Here is a 21,509-nt window from a genome sequence, read left to right on the forward strand (position 1 = left end):
TCAAGCTATGAGATGCACCTTGTCTTATTAAACTTTTTCCCCAAAGTGAAAATAAAGTTATGAAAGCATTAAAAGGAGATAGGAAAATAAAAGATAAAGTGATCCTTCGATTAAAATGGAAATTAATGAAGAATATTTATAAAAAACCTTCTAAAAGAGAGGAATTATTATATTTATTAAATAATAATTAAAAGCAACCTTTGTGAAAAGGTGTGATGGTTTGAAAAAAACATCCCGTAAGGCTTATGTAAAGCATTTATGTGAGACTTGGAAAGGGTATGGAGAAAGCTCAAGGAAGAATAAAGTGGTTTGGTGGGGCTATGGGCATTGGAGATGGAGAAGGGGCACATGTGAGTGTCCAACTTTGTGTACAAAATACACAAAAGATTGTCCTGGCTAGGGTTTTGTGCGAGTAGGCACACCTTATAGTTATCATGCAAGTAGGCACAAACTCGGTTTTTTACACAATTCTCCAAAGTGTGCCATATCAAAAGCCAAGACCACTGACATCTTGCTGGAGTGAGAGTGACTTTTCCAAGTCTTGTGATTCGTATAAGTATTGAACTTATTATTATTCACAAATATTTTTAATTATAAATGAGACGGTTTATTTAATTAAATTATTTTAAAATGCTATTTGTTCTATTTTAATCATATCCATATTGTTGAACACCAAATTATATATCAATGATGATTTTCTTAATGTTCTTAAGTCTTAAGTTAGTTGATGATGATAAATAAGCATTCTGATGCATTTATATTTGAATTATAGATATACTTTACCATATTTAAAATTAGGTATTAACAATAATAAATCTGCTGCCATATAAAATAAACTCTGATATATTAGAGCTCCAATTCTATACACTAGAGAAAAGTACCATTACACCTTGTGTGGCCCTATGAACCTAAATCTGAATAGATCGATACTATATTCTTGAGTCGTATAGAAACTTGTACAATGTGTTTACATGTTTTTTATAGCTTGTTTGACTCTTATGATTATTTACATTTGATCGTTTTCCATATTTCATTGTCTGCTTACAAAACGAATTTAAGCTAGTAGTGGATAGAGTTTATACTTTTGTGTACCTTATAACATATTTAATATTGTTGAGTGGAAAAAGAGAATATATGATTTCATTGGAAAATTGATTTATTATTGTGCAAATGTATTTTATACGTCTCCCTATGTTTATAGAATTATACAAAGAATTGATTATTAGAAAGAAGAATTAGAATTGTTAATATTTATCAAATGGCTTTGATCATTTTATTTAAAATGAAAAAATGCAAAAGTTCACTTTGAAAATTAAAAAGCTTTATTTGAAAAGAAAAAGGGAGATGGGTGGATAAAAATGAAAAAGAATGACAATTTGAAAAGGCATTCTGTCATTGCCTCTTTGCTTGCATTTTGCTCTCCATAGTTTTCTTGTGTGCTTGGATTGAGAAATTGCTTGCATAATTGCTTAATTGGATTGTTGGCCTAGATTTAGTGGACAATCACTTGCTTGGTTTGGAAAGTAGATCATCTTCAATGTAACTCTCTACATTCTTGTTTGTGCATTAGATAAAAGGTAAGAGTTTCATCTCCATGAATTTAAATTTAATTTCTTTATTCATTTACCATGCCCACCTTAAGTGGGATGCATATGACATTTCATTTCATAGGAACAAATGAATTGGTGGATTGTTAAATTGAGTGACATAAATTTCACAATCCTAATTGTATTATTTTTAATATTTTTCATTTTACACTAGAGCTATGGTGATTTTTTTGGAAAATCATTATGTAATCCAAAAAGAGTTTGTTTAAGACACTTTGATTCAAGAGGATATTCTTGGAAAATGGGATTTTAATTGTTTGAAAATTTAAAGGGCTTGAAATTTTAGAATTGAAATTTTGAGATATTTGAAAAAGCTTGTCTCTTGAAAAATACAAATTTAAATTTCACATTCGCTGTGATTCGTATTATGGAAACAAGATGGGAAATCATATTGGCCTATGTGTACCACATTTGGACCTCGATATTTATGCCATTTATTTTTGTGTCATTGATTATGTGGTCTTAAGATGTGAGGGTGAGGGCTCTAGTTTAGGATAGAGTAGGCTCTCACACCGAGCAACGAGAGGTTAAGATGAGGCATTAATTTTTTTTAAATGGGAATTAGACAACTAAACATTAACAAGAATTATCCATGACAAACTTTTGTACGCCCAAGGGGATACATAAGAGGACCGTGAAGAACATTGGACCAGTCTTACATTCTATAGCAACAATGATTAAGGATCCCCATGAGATGGAGTTATACTCCTCAACCTCCCTGTGGTTCTTAAGACCCATGATGACACTCCATCATTAAACCTTATGTTAGCCCTCTCCTCCATCGTTAAACCTTATGTTAGCCCTCTCCTCCATATGTTGGATTGTATATCCAATGTGTGCATGTGATCCCATAGTATATGCTTTGATTGGTGTGTTATTCCAAACTTTCTTTGTGTTTGCATTCTTGTATTATGTGTTCAATATCATGTACTTGCTTAAGTTGGTCTTCTGCAATATCGATAGTGGTTGATGTGTGTGTTGGAAGTATAGTTCATTGTCTCCAAAAACAAAGGGGTGAGCTAAGGGTTCCATATGATTGAGTGGTGTTGAACCACCATTGGGGATCAGTTTTTTTCTAAGAAGCTTAGAGTGCATACAAAAGAAATTTCATCCTTTAGTGCTGTATCTTTTCATGTTTATGCAAATTGATGAAATGTATAATCTAGGGCATTGGAATCCTCATTAGCAGAATTATAGTTGTTATTTTGAGCTCATTTGAGTTGGAATACAATTCTACCACATAAATGGCAAGACATATATCTTTACTTTTGGCACATCTCAACATAGGTGTCAAACATGAATGGCATTTTTGTATCTTTTTCCTCATGTTTAGACATGATGCAAAAACAATTAAAAAACCTAGTTTCATATTCCTAACTAGCTTATCATTCTTGTCGCATGTATGCCCCCCATGCGATTAGGTGATTAGATGTTGGGGGTTTAGAGAGTTGATGAAGTATTTGTTAATGCTCTACCTTCAATTTTGGTGGTGCTTTGAGATACTTGTGAGTCACGGCAGTTTTGGTGTTGGTAGTCATGCCTGATGTCACGTCTAACTAACCTAGAGTGAGTTAAGTGCACCATTGGGTTCCCTCATCTCTCTAACTCTCTTACCACATGATCCATAACTCTAGATGTTGACCCACATCCTAGTAGATGTGTGCTCTTTAGTGTGAATTTTGAGATATTGGGCAAGCAGCATATTATGAGGTTAAACTCCTAGAACTTGTCCAATTATCTCTATGTTCATACTCCATTAAAGAACTGAACTCAATGCCAGAAAACCCTTAGAAAAGTCTGTATTTTTTATCTGGGAAATTAATTCTAATGAATGCCTAACCACAATTGGAGGACTACATTGGAACTGCACAAGTGTCTTGAAAGTGTCCTAATGTCCCAAAAAATGAGCTAGTGTCCTAAAGTGCATTATAGTTTAGACCCTTGGATAGCAAGCATTTCTTGCACTTTTTCTTGAAAAATTCCTAACGAAGAATCATTCCTAGGTGTTTGTTTTGTGTGCTTGGAATCTTAGCATGTGTGGTCAATTGGGTGCTTTGCAAGATATTAATCTCCTCATACCAAACATTTGGTGTGTGTCAGAAAATCTTAATGTCACAATGACCTTATGGATGTTTGTTCTTCGTGTTGGAGGTTGTTGGATATGTCATCATAATATCTTAATCATTTCATATCTATTGTGAGTGTGGATGGTTGTCAAAGTAAGACAATCCCTAACTCATAGAGTTGTTGTGGCAACACTGTCACATGTTTAGTGAAGTGTTTTGCTTATGCCATCATGCTTGATGCATTGGTGATGGGTATCATATGTGTTGACGAGCTTTGTCACTACACCTTGTGTTTGTGAGTGTGCAATGCAACATGCAGCAAAAAAATTTGTTCATCCAAATTTTATTCGTTAATATCTTGAGCAAAAACTTGGGGCATTACAAATAGTGGCCTTCATCTAGCCAAGCATGTTATGAATGCACTCATAGATCTCCCCAATGCTAGGATTGTCAAAAACAATGATGACCACAATCTTCTTCACCCTCTTCCCCTACTCTATCTTGAACTTTCGCACACATTTATCCAAGTATGTGTCATGAACACAAGTTGGAAGTGCTATTCCAACTCAAGCATACTTTGATATAGAATGAAATACGAAACAAATTAGGTCTCAACTAGTTCAATAGTTCCTTCCTTGAAAAGGTTCAAGACAATGCTAATGAGGTGTGGTAGTTGCAAATGAGCATTTGTACCTCAACCTTGTTGACCCACTTGACTCTCAATCTTGTTGAGTGCATTGTTCATGTCAAACACACAATGGGTCTAGAAGATATGCATGTATGTGGATTCAACTGATTTCATGATGTCTTATATACATGATATATTAGTAAACCCCTGTGTTGCATGGAGACGCATTTCCAACCCTCTAGGACACGTCTCTGGTATGGAGACACGTCTCACGTGCCCAAGACGTGGCTTAAGACGTCTATGTGTGTAGGAGAAGCAACCAAAAAATCTCCCACCAATCTCCCGCAATCTCCAACGAACGCAACAAAAAAAACCTAAAAAGCGCTTTTTCGTTAAAAAAAAAACGCAACCCAAAAAACCTTAAAAAACACAGTAAGAAGAAAAAGGGCAACACGACTAACAAAAATAAACAAAAAAAGCTACGCGACCACAGGAAGAGGGAATAAATGCCACACGTGACGCCGCCATAGGAAAGGAAAAATTTTAAAATGTAGACCTGCATGCCACATGCGACGCCGCCACAAAAAGAAAGAAGAGCAGACGACCAAGCAAGGGAAGAGCAGACAACCAAGCAAGGGAAGGGCAGACAAAGTAACCTGGAAGCATGAGAATCTTCAGCCTACCGCCCTACTATTTTGCTGCAACAAGATTCTTCAGCAACCTTTCATCTTACACCGGTGATTTTGCAAAAAAAAAAAATTCAGATTAGCAATATGAAAAGACCCCTGACCTTTTTGACCTCAAATTTTCAGTTTATATCATTTGGCATTTTGTCAAACAATTGGCATGTAATCTTTTGAAGTCTGATTTTTTCTGAGTTTCAATGTGATTTTTCTGATTTGCTTGAAATGATAAAGCATAACACAGAATAAAAATAAATGCAGAAATATGTATATGAATGTAACCAAACTACAGCTGGTAATGTAACCAAGACTCCCACGTCCACTTCCAGTAACTCCCAAATCAGTACAACACCTTCCTCCAACTGGTACCGCCACCTTAGAATCACTTCCCAGTTCTGTACAGCCCTGAAATTGGAAGTTTCAGCAAGTCGCCCCCTTTAGTTGCTGCAACAGACTGGTACATCCCTTCTCTTGTGCAAACACAGGCCTGTACAGCTCTGTGCCTAACTAATACAGCCCATCTAGTTAGTACGGCTCACCAAAATGAGTACGGCCAGCAAGAGAGATTCTACAGTGAAAAAACCCAGCTCTCACCTTATGAAGTTGTTCTTCCAAACCCAAAATCCAAAATATTCATACATAAATCTGATTTTGAATTGAAATTTGCAAAATCACTGTAGCGAATACTGTAGCAGCATCACTGTAGCGCGGTACTGTAGCGAGTTTTTTTTTCTTTTCTTTTTTGGCTGCCACAAATGCCCTTAAATCTGCTCTAACAATCTTCTCCAAATCTACCCTTCTCTATTTGAAAATACTAAGACTTTCTAAGCCCAATGTGTTACCTGAATGAAAACACTAATAATCCTTGTGACTGTGTCTTGCAACGGCAAGAAGAATGTCATTCATGAGGGATTTCGTCCTCACAAACCCTTGAAGATAAACTCTCCAATTAATTCACAAATTATCCATTCAACCAAGCATCTTGAAAGAGCTCTCAAAACTTCTATTTATTCACTCTCCAAGGAAGTCGACCCAGCTCACAAGCAATGTGGCATAATAGAAATCACTTTTTATTTTAATATTATAATCTCCTCATTAGGGCACCCATGTACCTTTAAAAGAAAGGGGACATTTAATAGTTCTAACACTTAAATTTATGGTCCCTTTATGGTCCCACTAAAGTTATTAAATAATGATAAAGTTAAATATTTTAAATTTTAACTTCAGAACTTAAACTTTATCGTTAAATAATGAATATCTCCAATTAGAAGTAAATTACCCAGTAGGTATTCAACTATCATCACCGACATTGTTGCCATTCAAGAATGTAATGAAAATGCCCTAGCCAGCTGACTTACTAGAAATAGTAAGTTCCCAAAAATTGCATCAAATCAACTGGGATTGGCCTGCTGGAAATGCCTAGGCCAAATAACCTCTGGATCCTTTCAACGTCCAAGTTAGCACATGGGACCATGGAGAAATAGGCTAAAGACAACATCATACAACGTGTGCTAGAGAGGGGACATTAAACAATATTTTTAGATTATTAACTAATAAATTTTAGTTTGCAAAAAAAATAATTTTCAGATTATTAAGTTATTGACAGTATTAGCAATATTTTAAGTTTTTTTATTTTAATAATTAATAAATTAATAATTTAATACTATATTAAAATTTCTTTAAAATTAGATTATTAGAAGTATTAAAATTTAAAATCTGTAATTGTAATACTAATACAGAATATTGTAGCCTGTATACAAAGGTTGCACTGAATAGTCACATAGTGAATAGTGAAACTGAATACGAATTATAGTGAAGTTGGAGAAATTTGGCAAATAAAATCAAAAATGCAGATTGCATTTCAATTATTGTCTTACAGTACGATAGTATGTTGTCTTACTCTATGACAGATAAAATTATTTAGTCTTACAGTAATGATAGTTTTATTTAGTGAATAAATTTAATGTCAAATCTGATTTCATTTTTTTTATTTTTCCATGTAGAATGTCGAATGGAGGAAAGCAAGGCTTGTACCCACCATGGAAGTATGTTGACTGAGTTTTCAGGGCTGAAAGGAACAGATGGAACAGCCACTATCCATTGTAAACTTTGTCCAATGCATTGGAAAGGCACCTACACAAGGGTGAGGGCTCAATTCCTTCACCTACCAGGAAACAGTGTTGAAGGGTGTTCAAATGAGTCAGAAAGATATGATGTTGTGAGCAAACAAGAAAGGGCTGATGGTAAAGTTTCTATTTGAAGCTATGATGCTTCAACAACAGGGGCAATTATTGCAGTTCAAAGTTATAATAGAGACTCAGAGGTGGATATGACTTCTAGAGATGGAACAAGTGAACATGCTTGCAAAAGATCACACATTGGTAGCTCAAACCCCATTGGAAGATTGTTTGATGTGCAAGGTCGAGAAGCAGTTGATGCAGCGATTGCACGATTCTTCTATGCAAATGGAATACCATTTAATGTTGCTCGCTCACCTTTCTATGGAGAGATGGTCCAAGCGATCAACAATGCACCACTTGGATATACAAAGCTTTGCACTACTCTAGTCAATAAAGAAAAATCTCAATTGGAGGAACAAACTACACCATTGAAAAGAGTGTGGGCTACAGAAAGAAGTAGTATTGCACTGAATGGGTGGACGGATACTAGGAATCATCCACTACTTAATATCATGGTAACATGCAACAAAACGCGTTATTTTTTGAAGGCAATAGATTGTTCAATGGAAGAAAAAAATGCAGAATTTCTTCATAACCAGCTATGTGACAGCATTGAGGAGGTGGAGGCATCACATGTAGTCCAAGTTGTTACTAATGCTACCCCTGTTTGTAAAGCAGCAAGCATATTGGTGCAAAAAAGGTACAGACAGATATTTTGGAACTTCTCAAATACATGTTTTGCATCTTACTTCATTCTTCTTGACCGCCTTTGTGAAGTCAAAGGAGCTTTGTGTTCCACGGTTGTTAGTGATGCATGGGCAGCTTGGAAGCAATCTACTTCAAATATTACAGTTGAGGTGAGAGGTATGGTCCTTGATGAGCATTTTTGGGCTGATATTAAGTTTGTCGTGGACTTTATTAAGCCCATATGTGAGGTGATCAGATTTGCAGATTCAGACAAGGCATGTTTGGGAGAGGTTTATGAAGCAATAGATTCCATGTGTGAAATAACAGATGCAAAAGATATTTCTCTATATCCTTTGATAGAGGAAAAGTTACATGGAAGATGAAACAAACTTAACACACCTCTTCATTGTGCTACTTATACACATAATCCTAAATGGTATGATATAGAAGTGACCAAAAAGAGGGCTCCACATCAGGATAGAGAGGTAATGACGGAATTTTGGGCAACAATTAAAAAGATTTACGGCCAAGGTGAGGATTCTTCAATTTTGAGGACTCAATGGAATAAGTTTTCCTGTAGGGGAGGTGATTTTGGTTCCGTAGAAGCTATATATGATATGAAAGTAAAGAAAGACCCTATAGAGTGGTGTTGGAACCATGGAAGTGAAGCCCCTAAATTGCAATCATTTGCAATACGATTGCTCTCACATGTAGCCATCTCTTCATCTTGTGAGAGAAATTGGAGTACTTATGGGTTCATTCATTCACTAAAGAGGAACTGATTAGGATCAAGGAAAGCAGAGAACCTAGTGTACATTCATAGCTCACTTTGTCTTCTCTCTCGTGTAGATCCTGGATACAATGAGGATCCTTCAGCGAAATGGGATCAAATTTCACCTAATGGAGAAGTTGCAACCATCCTGGATGAAGTGGTTGAAGCAGATGGACTAACTGATTTACCCCTTGTTATTCTACCAGACAAGGAACCTAAAAAATGAGAGTGATGACTTTCTAGAGAGCCTCATAGCTGAGGACCTTGATATGGGTGATCATGGCATAGAAGAGTAGATGATAGATATAAGATTTCTGATTTTTGTTTCCAGTTTTTTGTTTGTGTATCAGCTTGCTGGTTATCAAGCTATTTTCAATATGTAATCAGTTTGAAACTTTGACACAATGATTTTTGACATTTGATTTGACTCATTTCACATTTGTGTACTTAAACTTCAAAGTTAATGTTAATTCTTGTTTTGAAAGTTCACTGTCATTATATTCTCAGGTGTTCTATAAATTATTAAATTATATTAAAAAAAAATGGCGTCTCCAAGTATCCCCGTCTCCTATTTTGAAAAAATAGCCATACAAGTACCGGTACCAATCGCTAGCGTCTCAAAGTACCCCCATACCCATATGCAACCTTGGTAAACACCTACACTACATTTGGAGGACCAACCTCCTCAAAAATGCCATCTCCTGGATCTCAAACTAAAACCCAATATCCTTACACTTTACCAAATTCAATTGTCCTAATGTTGGTGAGTGGGTGATGACTAATCTATGATCGATTGTACTTATGCTGCAACCATGTATCCATGTGGCCTTCATCTTCTACATCAATAAGTCAAACCTTGAAAAAACTTTTTCCACTATCATTGGTATTGCCTAGAGGCATGCAAGTGGCACCAACTTTGCCTAACTTGGTGGCCATAGCCTCCTTGTAATAAAAATATTGAAGAACGTGTAAAAGAATACCATAAGCAAAAAAAATTACCAATGGTCTCATATGTCTCCTCCTTAGCCTACAGATGGAACATATCAATAATCGCATTTGCTAATACTAAACCTATGGCCTTTCACTTCTTCCATTCCACCCCACCTCAAATGTCAAAACTACAAATCTATCTTCCTGTGTAGAAACCCTAGAGGAAGTAATGGATGGTACAATGATGTCCCCTTGGTATGATCTATCATCTCAGCCCTCTCTTCAAGTGTCTAACTAGTACAAGGGCCAACCCTATTAACAAGTATATGTAAGAAGTGTGTGTTAACACTAATTCAACCACCTTCATCACCCAAATAATAAAGTCATCATTGTTACTCAATCAACTCATATTAATATTAGAAATATATACAACAATATAAACTACAAAACAACAAACCTTTTAATATATTGTAGCACATTTCATGTGCAAAAAAAAAAAAAAAACTTTTTACACATTCTAAGTACAAGAAATAAGAAACAGTTATGCTTTTAAACATAAAAGAATTTTTAGGAAAAGAATTCAACATAAAGAACAGAAAAGTAAAATAAAAACAACATATGCAATCACAAGAGCAAAAATCATTTAAAATTGTTTGCAAACATTGTGATTAAACTAAGTTCAATCATGTCGTGACCTTTTCACACATCATCCCATTGAGAATGGGGATCCTCCTTGTTTCTTGCTTTCTAGGGTTTTTGTTAGAGCCTTGTGACCTCTCGGCACCAATTTTGTCAGTTTTGAATGGTCTGGGTTTTGAAAGTCACAAGTCAGTTTGTGCGAACCATGGTCAAAACAGAGTCTAGACACCATCAGGGTGCCTAGAAAGTCTGAAGGATGAAGATTGCAATTGATTTGGGTCAATTTGGACAACTTTCTATTTTTGGAAAGTTTTGTTTTTTCCTGTTTTTTAGGAGGTTTCGTTTTTGGCACTTTAAGCACGATCCCCGCAATGGCTGTTTTTAGAAAGTTTTCCTATTTTTTAGGGATGCTTGTTTTTTCTATTTTTGGGAAAGGGATCTAGGGTTTGTACTGTTAGCTCCAAGTTACATTGAAAATGATCGAGAATTCCACTCAAAATGCAAATTTTGTTCGAAAAAGCTAAGTTCCTCGATTTTAGGGATCCAAAGGAATTTAGAGGATAAATGGTGTATGAATTTCAAATTTCAAGAAGATCCAAGTTGAAATGCATAAGTTATGAAGATTTTGAATTTAGTTCTCATGGAGATCAAGTCTCTTCAAGTCCGCCCTCATGATGTATGCAAGGGGAAGAGATCTCTCCAAGTCCGCCTTGACTTGGTGCAAGGAAGTCATGAAGTCCGCCTTGAAGGGGACTTGATTTAGTCAAAGAAGCAAGGAAGTCCGCTCATGATATGGTGCACAAAGCCAATGAACTCCGCCCTTGATTGAGTATAAGGTGCATGAGTCTCTTGAACCCTACCCATGGAGAAGGTGCATAAGTTTCATCAAGTCCGCCATGTTAGAAAGGTTCTCAACTCCCCTCAAGTCTGCCTTGTGAAGTGCAAGGATAGAAGAGCAAAAGTATGTCTAAGTCCACCTTAAAGATGGCATGAAGAGGGATGAAATCAACTAAGTCCACCCTAGGGAGAGGATATGTAGTGCGAGAGTATGTCTAAGTCCGCCCAAGAGGTGAAGGAAGCAGCAAACATGATGAGCATGGAATCAACCAAGTCTGCCCTCCTACAAGTCCAAGTGCATGAGATAAAGGAAGTCCACCTAGGACTAATCAACAAAGTGCAACAAGTTAAGGAAGTCCACCCAACACAACAAGTTGAGGTACATGACTTCAATGAAGTCCGCCTAAAAACATGAGAGATGGTGCACAACTTCAACCAAGTCCGCCCTACATCACTTGCAAATGAAAACAAAGTCAATGAAGTCCGCCTAGATGCAAAGGAATGAGATTCATCAAGTTCGCCTTCATGAGAAACTTGCTAAATTGGGAGTTAGAGAATATTCTCATGGTGATCAACAAGATATTTTGTCCAAGTTCGAACTAGAGGCAATTTTAGAAAGTTTTTCAAAATGAAAGATTGAAGATTAAGTTCGATTCATAGACTGAAAATCAAATTAGAAACTTTCTTTTGGACTGAGACTCACCATTCGAACTTGCTAAGAGGATTCCAACTCAACTGAAACTCAAGTTAGGAACTTTCTTTTGCAAATTGAAAGACTAAAAGACATTTAGAAACAAATCAAAGAAGATTTTTGTGTTTCTATTTAAGAAATTTGAACTTTAGAGAACAAGTGGAGTAGGTTCTGAGGAAGTTTTGTGCAGGTTTGAAGGCTTCCAGCAAGATTTCAAAGGTTTATACACAGTTTAGAGAAGGGTTTTGACTGTTCTAGAAGAGCAATTTCACGACATTTTGAAGATCAACCTCTGATTTTTCATCACAAATGGAATTTCTCCCTTCTTTCTTATTCTTTTTGAAGGTGAAATTTGGTCATGGGCAGATTATCAGATTTCCTAACCTGATTTTTCAAGTTTTTTCTAAAGAAAGAATCAATATAATGCACTCTCCCTCTATTCTTTCTTATTTTCTGCCCCATAAACCAGTGTTAGTGCACACATAATTGAATTTCTTGGACTTAGTTTTTATTCTCAGTTCAAAAATAAAAAATCAGAAATGAAAGTTCCCAAGTTTGGTCATATTCAAGGGTTTTTCTAAGGTTTTTCAAGAATATCTAAGCATTGAAGCCCCTTTTAAATGCTAAGTGTTGAAAAAAAAGAGTAAAAATCATAATACAATGCTAAAACTCCAAATCCCCACTTAAAATACATATTCTAACTTAATTTTGTTTAATCCTTGCAAATTTGGATGACCTTGGGAGTTGGACCATCACGCAAAGTCCAGATGAAGTTTGTAGTACCCCTCCTCGATCAGACTCTTTTTGTATGCTTTTGATTGACTTCAGTGGAACATTATTGTACATTGATTCAGATTTGATGCGATGTTATTTCATGCTTTATCTGGATTTGTGGTGTATGATTTTATGCAGTATCTCAGTGCTTATGATTAATGTTATTTTATGGATCCTTATCATGGACTGACACTCTTACCTTATATGTGTGATGCGTTATTTATATGTTGCGTGTTGGCAAGTGTATTGGGATGCAAGGGGATGATTTTCCTTCACTCACTCCGGTGAGACAGGGAACGTCACAATTCTCCTTCATCAGCGTGCGTGTCGTGTCTGTTTATATACATATATATTTGTTTGTATGCACGTGTGGATTCTTTGGTGCAAGACATTGCAGGTACTAGTACCGGGTAGGTACGGGGTATCGACTCCACCTGACTTCACAAGTCTGAGCGTGCCTTATATGTCCGATGGGAGTGGAGGAGATAGTTGTTGGACCCTAACTTGACCCACAGTTACACTCGTGTGAGTGTTGTCAGTCGGTTGTCTTTCCCGTCTGGCCAGTATGCGAGTCATAGTGCTTTGATTTGGTCATTTGTGAGTCGTCATTTGATCATCCTTCGTTGTGTGTGTTTCCGTTTATTTAAATGGTTATTTAATTGAGTAGATGATGCTATTTTTATGTTGGCGTAATTAGTTAATTATTATGCCCTTGAGATTATTGATTTAATTAAACTAATGAGTTGCTAGCATTAAATGGCTAAATTGGCTTATTTTATTGTGTAAAGTTGCATTAATATATTTTGTGGAAGGAAATAAATAATTGCCTAGCCATTTATGTTTTAAATGCTTATGTTGAAAGGAAGTATTGTGAAAAAAAGAAAGGAAATGAAATAGAAAATATAAATAAAAGCTTTCCTTTTTACCTTTTTGACTTTTGTATTTTGTTTGTTAGAAAAGAATTGTTTTTTGGAAAAAGGAGTAAATCTGATTGCTTTTTACTTTTTAAATAATTTAATCTGATTGGTTGGAAAACTTTTAACCTAAAAAGTTTAGGTTGAAATTATTTTCCCATAATTTCCTAGAAATTCACGGGAATGAGGAGGCAGAAAATTTGAAAGAGAAATTTGGAAAACCATTCTGAAAGAGGAGCTGGAATTTGATTTGGTTTGCAAGGACTGGGATTCTTCCATCATTTTGCTTGCTAGTTTGCTTCAAGGTTGGATAATCTCTTCTTGTTTGAAATTTAAAATTTGAATATGTCAGTTGCTTCTTGTGTGTTGAAAAAAAAGCAAATCTCTTTGTAGATTCTTGTGGAATGATTGGAATGGAAGAAAGAGTGCCTGTTATTGTTGATTTTGTGAAACTTATATCATATGTTTGCTTATAGGAAAGAAATGGTTCATTTCTCTATTTGTTGTATGTTTTTGTTCTTAAAAATCAACTTCTTGAATTACCTCTTCTATTGGGAACAGAAAGAATTAGATTTAGATTGTTGTGTGCTTTCTAGTATCTAATTGTCCAAGATTTGGGGTTTATGTTGGCAAAAATTGGTTATTGCCTTTTGCTAAGATGCAAGGAATTCTTCTTGTGTATGGAAGTAAGGAAATTTATCTTAACCCTTCTTCCTGTGTATGGAAGTAAGGAAATTTATCTTAACCCTTCTCCTACCTGTTGAATTCTTCTATTGTTGCCTAAATCGTTATTTATCGGGTTCTTGTGTGATTTTATTTCACCATTTACCTTATTGGTAAATACCCCTTTGTAATTTGGATTTTGGCACTGTGTGTGTGTGTGTGTGTCGTGAAATGAACAGGGGATGAATCGTTTTCATGTTAAATCGATTCTGTATCATATTGATTTTAAATGCTATAGAAGTATGAAATTTTATTGATTTTGACCTTACCTTACCCACGCAACGGGCTAGTCCCACCACGCGGGTCGGTAGTGTTTGCTACCCGCAAGTAGCAGTGCTACCAGTCGGCAGTACTGCTACGCGTAGCAACACTACCGGTGGGTAGGACTGCTACCGATCGGCAGTACTGCCACGTGGTAGCAGCCCTACCGGTCGGTAGCAGCTGCTACCGGCGATAGCAGCACTATCAGTCGGTAGGCCTGCTACCGATCGGCAGCAGTACTACCGACAAGTAGTGCCTACTACCGATCGGCAGCAGTACTACCGGCAGGTAGTGACTGCTGCCTCGGCAGCAGCACTACCGCGGGTAGGCCTTGGCCCCCGCGTGACCTTGTACCCTTCGCGGTGCAACCTTTTTTGTACCGTAGATTTAATTTGTATAAATGAAATATTTTTAAAGTTGTTTTTTTTTAATGTTAAATAAAAATAGTAATTTTCAAAGTGATTTTTATTATGTGGTTTAACAAATTTATTTATGGAAATCAAGGCATGTATTAGTAATTCAAATTGGTAAAATTGGATATATTCTGGAAATGGATTAAAATGCCTATTAGGAATTCATGTTTTATTCGGTTGAATATTTAATGTGGAATTAATTTTTGATGGAATATTGAATTGGAAATTGAATAGATGTGAATGTCGTAAAAGAGTGTTTTATTTAATTTTCAATCAATGAAGATGCAAGTGCTTATGATGCTGGTTTTCTCAAAGATTGTCCGAGTGCGGACTTAGTGAAATTAGCTTTCCTTGCAAAGAGTTATAATTGAGTTATTTCTCGTCTTTGGTTCAGTCGTCTTGTGGTGGCGTATTTGGTACCTTTGACCAAGTGATATATGATGACTTCGTTGTCTTGACCATGTAGTGTCTTTGCTTTATGGTTAACCAAGAGTCAGTATGTCCTTGTTTTGACCACTTGTTTTTGGATAGTGGTGTTATGGTTGTTTGCTTCGCCATAGGGTCCTCATAGAGTGACCATGTTTGCTTAGTGTCCTTTGAGAGAGTGGCTTTCGAGTGGGGGCCGCGCTCAAAGTGGTTGGCAGGATAACCCATCGAAAGTCAGATAATAAGTGATAATCTTATTAATTGATTAGGTGGGTAGTTCATAACATTAAATAAGATATTGTACCTCGCGCATAGGTGAATGCTTGTACAGGGCTCATAATGTAGTGAGAAGGCCTAGAATGGCAAACCGACCACCTTGTCTTCACGAAAGGCTGGAAGGGTCCGCATGAGACTTAGTTGGAGCCGGAGGTTTGGGAAAGGTTACCAAGATAACCCAGGATGGGGGTCGAGACCTATGGAGGCCGACCATGGTAACCATCATAAGTTATGCGATGACACTCTCTCTTTAGGTTCACTTGTGTTTTGTGATGTCAAGTCACTTGTGTATTTGTGATGTTGAGTCACCAGGATATTGTGGAGTCGTATTGTGTTGTCATGGAGTCGGCCATGTCATGCTTTTGCTTGCTTGAGGGTCTTCTGCTATCTCCTAGCACGGTGGGGTGATTCCAGTTTGGGATTACATGGTCGGGTGGTAGTGCCACTTCCCATTGGATGTTCTTGTTCGTACCTTCCTGTGAGGATTGGCTTCGCAGGTGTTTCTGTGATTCGTGGCTCATGCTTTATCTCGTGTTTGGAGATTATTGTTATTTAGAGACCTATGTGGTCATTGTATCATGATCTTATGTAACCTTGTAATTGGTTAAGTTGAAACTTTATATGTATATTGAGAGCCATGTATTGAAAGAGCAATGTAATCCTTTGGGATGTAATTTATCAATTTCCTTTATGATATGTGTAAATGCTTATTGAAGAGAGATTATATTGTATCCTTTCAATCTTTCAATGGTGTAACCTATTATTGCATATGGCTTAATATGTTCTATGAGTTTTGATGGATTATTGGATTAACCTTAATTGTAGAATTTAACTTTTGGTTTTAATTCTTCGTTGGTAACCCTTAAGGAATTCTGGTGTAAGTCTTCCGTTTGTGTTATTATCATGCATGTTGTGTTTTATGCACTTAATATGTTTATACTTTAAAAAAAAAATGTTTCACCCTTGTTGTGGGTTTTCCTTTGGGGTTCCTAGCAGGGCATTACAAAGTTCCAGGTTGATGAGGATTCCCCTCTAAAATCGAAGATGAACTCCAAATGGAAGCAGGTTGGAGATACCAAGCTTGGGCACATCAATCTTCGAGAGTTCGAGAAGAGGATGCACGGCACGGATACACAGTTACCCACTCCAATTGCATGGAAAATGATGCGAAATGGGATAGTGCATGCTGCTAGTTTCCTTCCAACAGTTCAGTGTATTGAATTGATTGCAAAATGTTTCAAACATTATAACCTAAAGAATAGAGAAATAGTTGATCCTGATGGCAGAGTGCTTGCAAATATTGGTGAAGTAGCAATCAGAGAGGCCTTCCGCATCCCTGAATACCACAACACGGTCTATATGACTAGGGATGAAGCAACCCAACTATACAAGGATAATACGGAGGAGTATGAGGCTAACATCAACCATTCATGGTTGGAGAAGCCTAGAAAAAGTGTTTCAAAGATGCCTAAGACCCTTCTCAGGCCTTATTTCAAAGAGGACTATGGAGACCTCATTGTCTTATTAAACAAAGTTATGGGCAGCCAGCTAGGTGCTCCTTTCAAACCATGGATATACTATTTTATCCATGAGGTGCCTTCTGGTGTTAAGATGATAAATTGGGCAAAGATCATAAGTGACAATTTAGATGATCAATTGAGAAACCTGGAGAAGAATGGGACGTTTTATATGAGTTCCTATTTGATCTACTCCTTAGCCAGAACATACAGATATAGAGACCTTGTGTGTAGAGGAGTTGTTGGAAATAAAGAGAACTAATTCGTCGTCTATGATTATTATCCACAATTAAACCTGGAGGAGAAGATTCATTTAAAAAGGGTCAATGATGCATTCCTAAACCCTAAACCTGTTGACCTCGAGGACTATTGGGCTAGTGTCGCTGATAACTTCAAGATAAGAAAGAGATTATGGTCTAGAATCCCATTGAACTTGATCAGGGCATCCAAGGTATTCCGAGTGGCTGACCAAATTGAAAAAGATGAATTCGAGCAACCACATTTTGCTAATTTGAGAAACGAGCCCCTTGCTCTAGTTGATTGGACAGATTTTGAAAGATCTAATGTGGCATGTGATCGAACACTCCAAATGGTGGGCAGCTCAGAAAACAAAGGAACTCAAAGCAAGGAACGTTCCCTTCACCTATGATCTCATGGGGATTGATGAGTCCATGTTTTGAATCACTGTGTAACGTCCAGCGGTCCAAGGAATCCAAAAAGTGTTGGATCGAGGAAGAGGAAGGAGCCCACTAAGAACTCAATAAGGGCAAAAGGAAAGAAGATTACTAGAGAGGTAGATGTGAGCAGACGACAGAAGTCAAATGAAGGTCATTCAACTATAAGTGTTTCATCCATTGCTCCAGTTAGAATTTTGATTGATGAGCAAGAGTTAGATAGTGAAATGGGAAGCAAAGAGATGAAGGTTCCTTCTCCCATATTGAGGAAATCATTGGGGAACTAGTTCAGGAACCAATTCACGAGCCCATTTTCACTAAGGTTGTAGAAGTTGAGAACCTCGAACCTTAGACCAAATTCCTAGATGGCATAATCTCTACGCCTAATGGAATTGAAGATAATTTTGATGAAAGTGGTGTGGAACAGTCAACCATCCCTGATTGGTTGAAGGAGAGGATCAAAGCCAAGGTTCCTGAGAAAGTTCACCAAGTAGATAACACATCAGCACTATTGGCTGAATTGAATAAACCAAGTGAAAAGAAAGCACCCAAGCCAGCCAAGAAGTTTTATTTGATTCAAAGAAACAGTGCAGGATTCAAATCAGTTTAGGTAGCAGTACCGAAAATAGGCAAAACTCGGGAAGATATCACTCCTGAGGAATATGAGGTCCACTACCATAAGTCTGGGTAAGACCACTAAGATCCAAGAGGTCCAAAAATTTGATGATTCCTGCAATACCATGAAGGAGAGGTTAAACAAAGAAGTGGAGAAGAGAAAGAAGTTAGAGGCTGAGAATGAGCAATGGAAGAAATATGTCCAGCACCTAACAAACCCTATTGATCGGGAGGAGGTACCAGTTACTCTGCCCATACCTCTTCCACAAGAATCAATGAAAGATTATGAAGACATGAAGGCCACTTTCAGAGAAGGCAAAGGATGGACTTCTGATTCCTCGGAGCGTGCTGACATACTTGTTGAGAACCTAGTATCCGCATATGACTCCACCTCTTCCTTATTGAGCACAATCCAAGACATAGCTAAAGCTTGGGAGGATATTGAAGATATATAGAACAGAATAATCCCATGCTTGAAGACCATCAGAGGGCTTTCCCAACAAGATCTAGTAGATGGAAAGGTTATTCAGCCTGGTGACATATATGACTTAAGCACTTGGTTCTTTGCTTTGACAACCAGAGTGGAATCTTTAAAGAAATCAGAGGCAAGTGTTTGGAGATAGAAAAGACTATCAAAGGTATTCAGGACAAGGTCTTCCTCGTGGTAGCCGAGATATTGCAGCAAGATGAAGTGCCAGAGAAACATTTAAGTGCAGAGAATCTGAGGGCCAAAATTCAAGGAAACTTCTTCAAAGTATTAGGGCCGATTCTCAAGGATGATCTCACCAGGATTTCGAGCTTCTTGCTCATTGATGAGAACTCCCTAGCACAGACAGTTGATTAGGAGAACACTCTCGCCACATGTACCGATGACATGGACATGGTTGATTACCAAATTGGCAGCTTGCCACATGTCACCATGGAGGAAGTTTGACCACTTGCGTCTAGATACATTGAATTTGTAGCTTCCAGAAAGGAAACCAGACACCCATTTCACTAAAATTAGCAGTTGTGCCACTTGTCTTGTTTTCTCTTTATCAAATTAATAGAGTTTTAGGAAACCCTAATTAGGGTTTCGATCTTTCAATCTGGGCCCTTGATCACTATTCGATCTCGGCCATTCAAAACTTTTTGTGCGACTATGTAAGGTTTCCTCCTCTCATTTGGAGAGTGTGAGGTTTTTGAAATATTGTTGCGAGAGGTCATTTTTTGGATAATATATTGCTTGTGTGCTTTTTAGGCTTTGTAATCTCTCTTATCTGAATTGATTGGCAAGGTTTTCAATTTCTTCAACACTATAGATTAGAATTTACTTTATGTTGTTAGATGAATGCAAGATTTGATAAGTATTGATCCGTGGTGTATCTCCGCTCATACTTTTGATGAACAAATGATTTTTGTTCATTGTGTATAGTTAGTCTAAGCTTTCCTTTGTGTATGCTTAACTTCCGATCATAAGCACATCCCTTGAAGATTGCATCCACTTTGTGTAGTTGTCCTAAGCGTGGCGAAGCAAAGCATGGTTACTGAGTTCACCTAGTCAATACCATCTCTTGAATTCTTAGGAGTAGAATGGATCTTCTAAACCCTTGTCATTTTGTCCTTTTTTTTGAAAGTCTAAGCCCAAAACTCCTATTAAAAAAAAGAGAAGAGCATCAATTGTTAAATTTGTCTAAGTCCTAAGATTGTGAACAATCCAAGCATAAGTCCCTTTGTGTATTACCAGCATATCGCAACGCCCATTGAGCTTATCCACACGTCAAGACCTGACAAAAGAAACCTTGGAATTGTCATATGATCTTCTCGCAATCTTAGCATACGCAGTGATTTTGTTCAAGAGAGGATAGAGTGTCTTTGGACATTTTATTCTGAGTTTGGTGAATGATAAAACACACACCAACAAATCAGAAGCACAATGTATCATTCCACTTACTGTTTAAATCTGTTTGTACATTTTAAACAAACAATGGCAGAAAAATTACCAAGAAGCACTTGTTATAAACATGAAAGATGACAAAGAAAAGCTGAAAAGACGGATTGAATCACTGACATATCTGGTTATTCAGTGAATGGACTTCTTCCTTCTTACTCCTAAATTTTCCAAAACATCCCCAAACAGAGGGACATGTCAATACCCCCAAGGATGCCTCCTCAAAGAACCCTAACCACAATGCTATGGACAAAGGCATTGTTCATGTTTGTCATGCCTTATTGTTGATGGGGGCTTTACTAAATCCATAAGAAATGCAAATTACACACTTATCCTTGATATTTTTGGATTTTACATCCAAGAATGCATTGTAACGAAAATCCTTTTCACAAGTGAGAAACTGACAAAATAACAAGCAAAGATGACAATACTAAATAGTTTCCAAAGCTGGTAGGGAAAGTATTGATTACAGCAGCTCTAAAAGTGTAACTTTCACAGCCTAAATTCCCTATATGCTTCCCAAAAAGACTCGCATTTCAAACTCTCATCTATAACCTTTTAGTCATATCTGAAAATAAACGGAATATAGAATATTAGAAAAAGGTGATATAAACATCATTTGACCCCTGTGGAAAACATGTTAAAATTATTTATTGCATAATAACTTAAAGGCGAAGAAACAAACTTACAATGCGAACATCAAGGGAGGTGTACTTTGAAGAATCTGTTGTTGGTTCCTGCCTTGCACCAAGCTACCCCAAAAATCATGGATTAGTGAAATAAAATTTACCATTTAAGCAAACATTAAATTCTGGATCATTCAACAAAATGGAAAGAATATAAATCTTTACAAACCAAAATGATTATGTTATTAAAAGAAAATTGGCATCTTTAACAAAAATGTTACCTTCAAAATATATAAGCATAACTGTAGCTAATAAAAAATTTCAACACTGGGGAGCAACTGAAACACATACCTAAAGGGCAAAACAATAAGAAGCACAATTTTTTTTAAACCTGAAAATGTCATGCAGAAAAATACCTTCTTAAGAGCTTCTGCCTCCTCCATAGCCTTTTGTGCTTCATCAACCATTCCTAATTCGCCTATAAAACAGCAAAATGATAATAATGAGATATATCAATAAATGCAGTCAACTAAACCTATACAAAGATGTTGAAATTAAATATGAAAACTTTTCTTTTGCATGATGTTATTAAGCACTTCAAACATATGGCATGGATAAGGTGCAAAACATGAATCAAAAA

At 36.8% G+C, this 21,509-nt stretch overlaps 1 protein-coding gene across 2 annotated transcripts in view; it reads right to left on the bottom strand.

Annotated features, from left to right (window-relative positions):
* LOC131074690 (uncharacterized) overlaps nucleotides 1–21,509 on the bottom strand; it is a 52,654-nt gene that overhangs the window by 11,043 nt on the left and 20,102 nt on the right. For both annotated transcript variants that reach the window (XM_058011374.2, XM_058011373.2), the window contains exons 7-8: nucleotides 21,286–21,347; nucleotides 20,933–20,995 (exon numbers count right to left, since the gene is read on the bottom strand). In XM_058011374.2, coding sequence (XP_057867357.1) covers nucleotides 20,933–20,995; nucleotides 21,286–21,347 — 125 coding nt within the window. The remainder of the gene's footprint in view (nucleotides 1–20,932; nucleotides 20,996–21,285; nucleotides 21,348–21,509) is intronic.

The sequence above is a fragment of the Cryptomeria japonica genome, chromosome 4 (assembly GCF_030272615.1).
Source record: "Cryptomeria japonica chromosome 4, Sugi_1.0, whole genome shotgun sequence".
Classification (NCBI taxonomy): domain Eukaryota; kingdom Viridiplantae; phylum Streptophyta; class Pinopsida; order Cupressales; family Cupressaceae; genus Cryptomeria; species Cryptomeria japonica.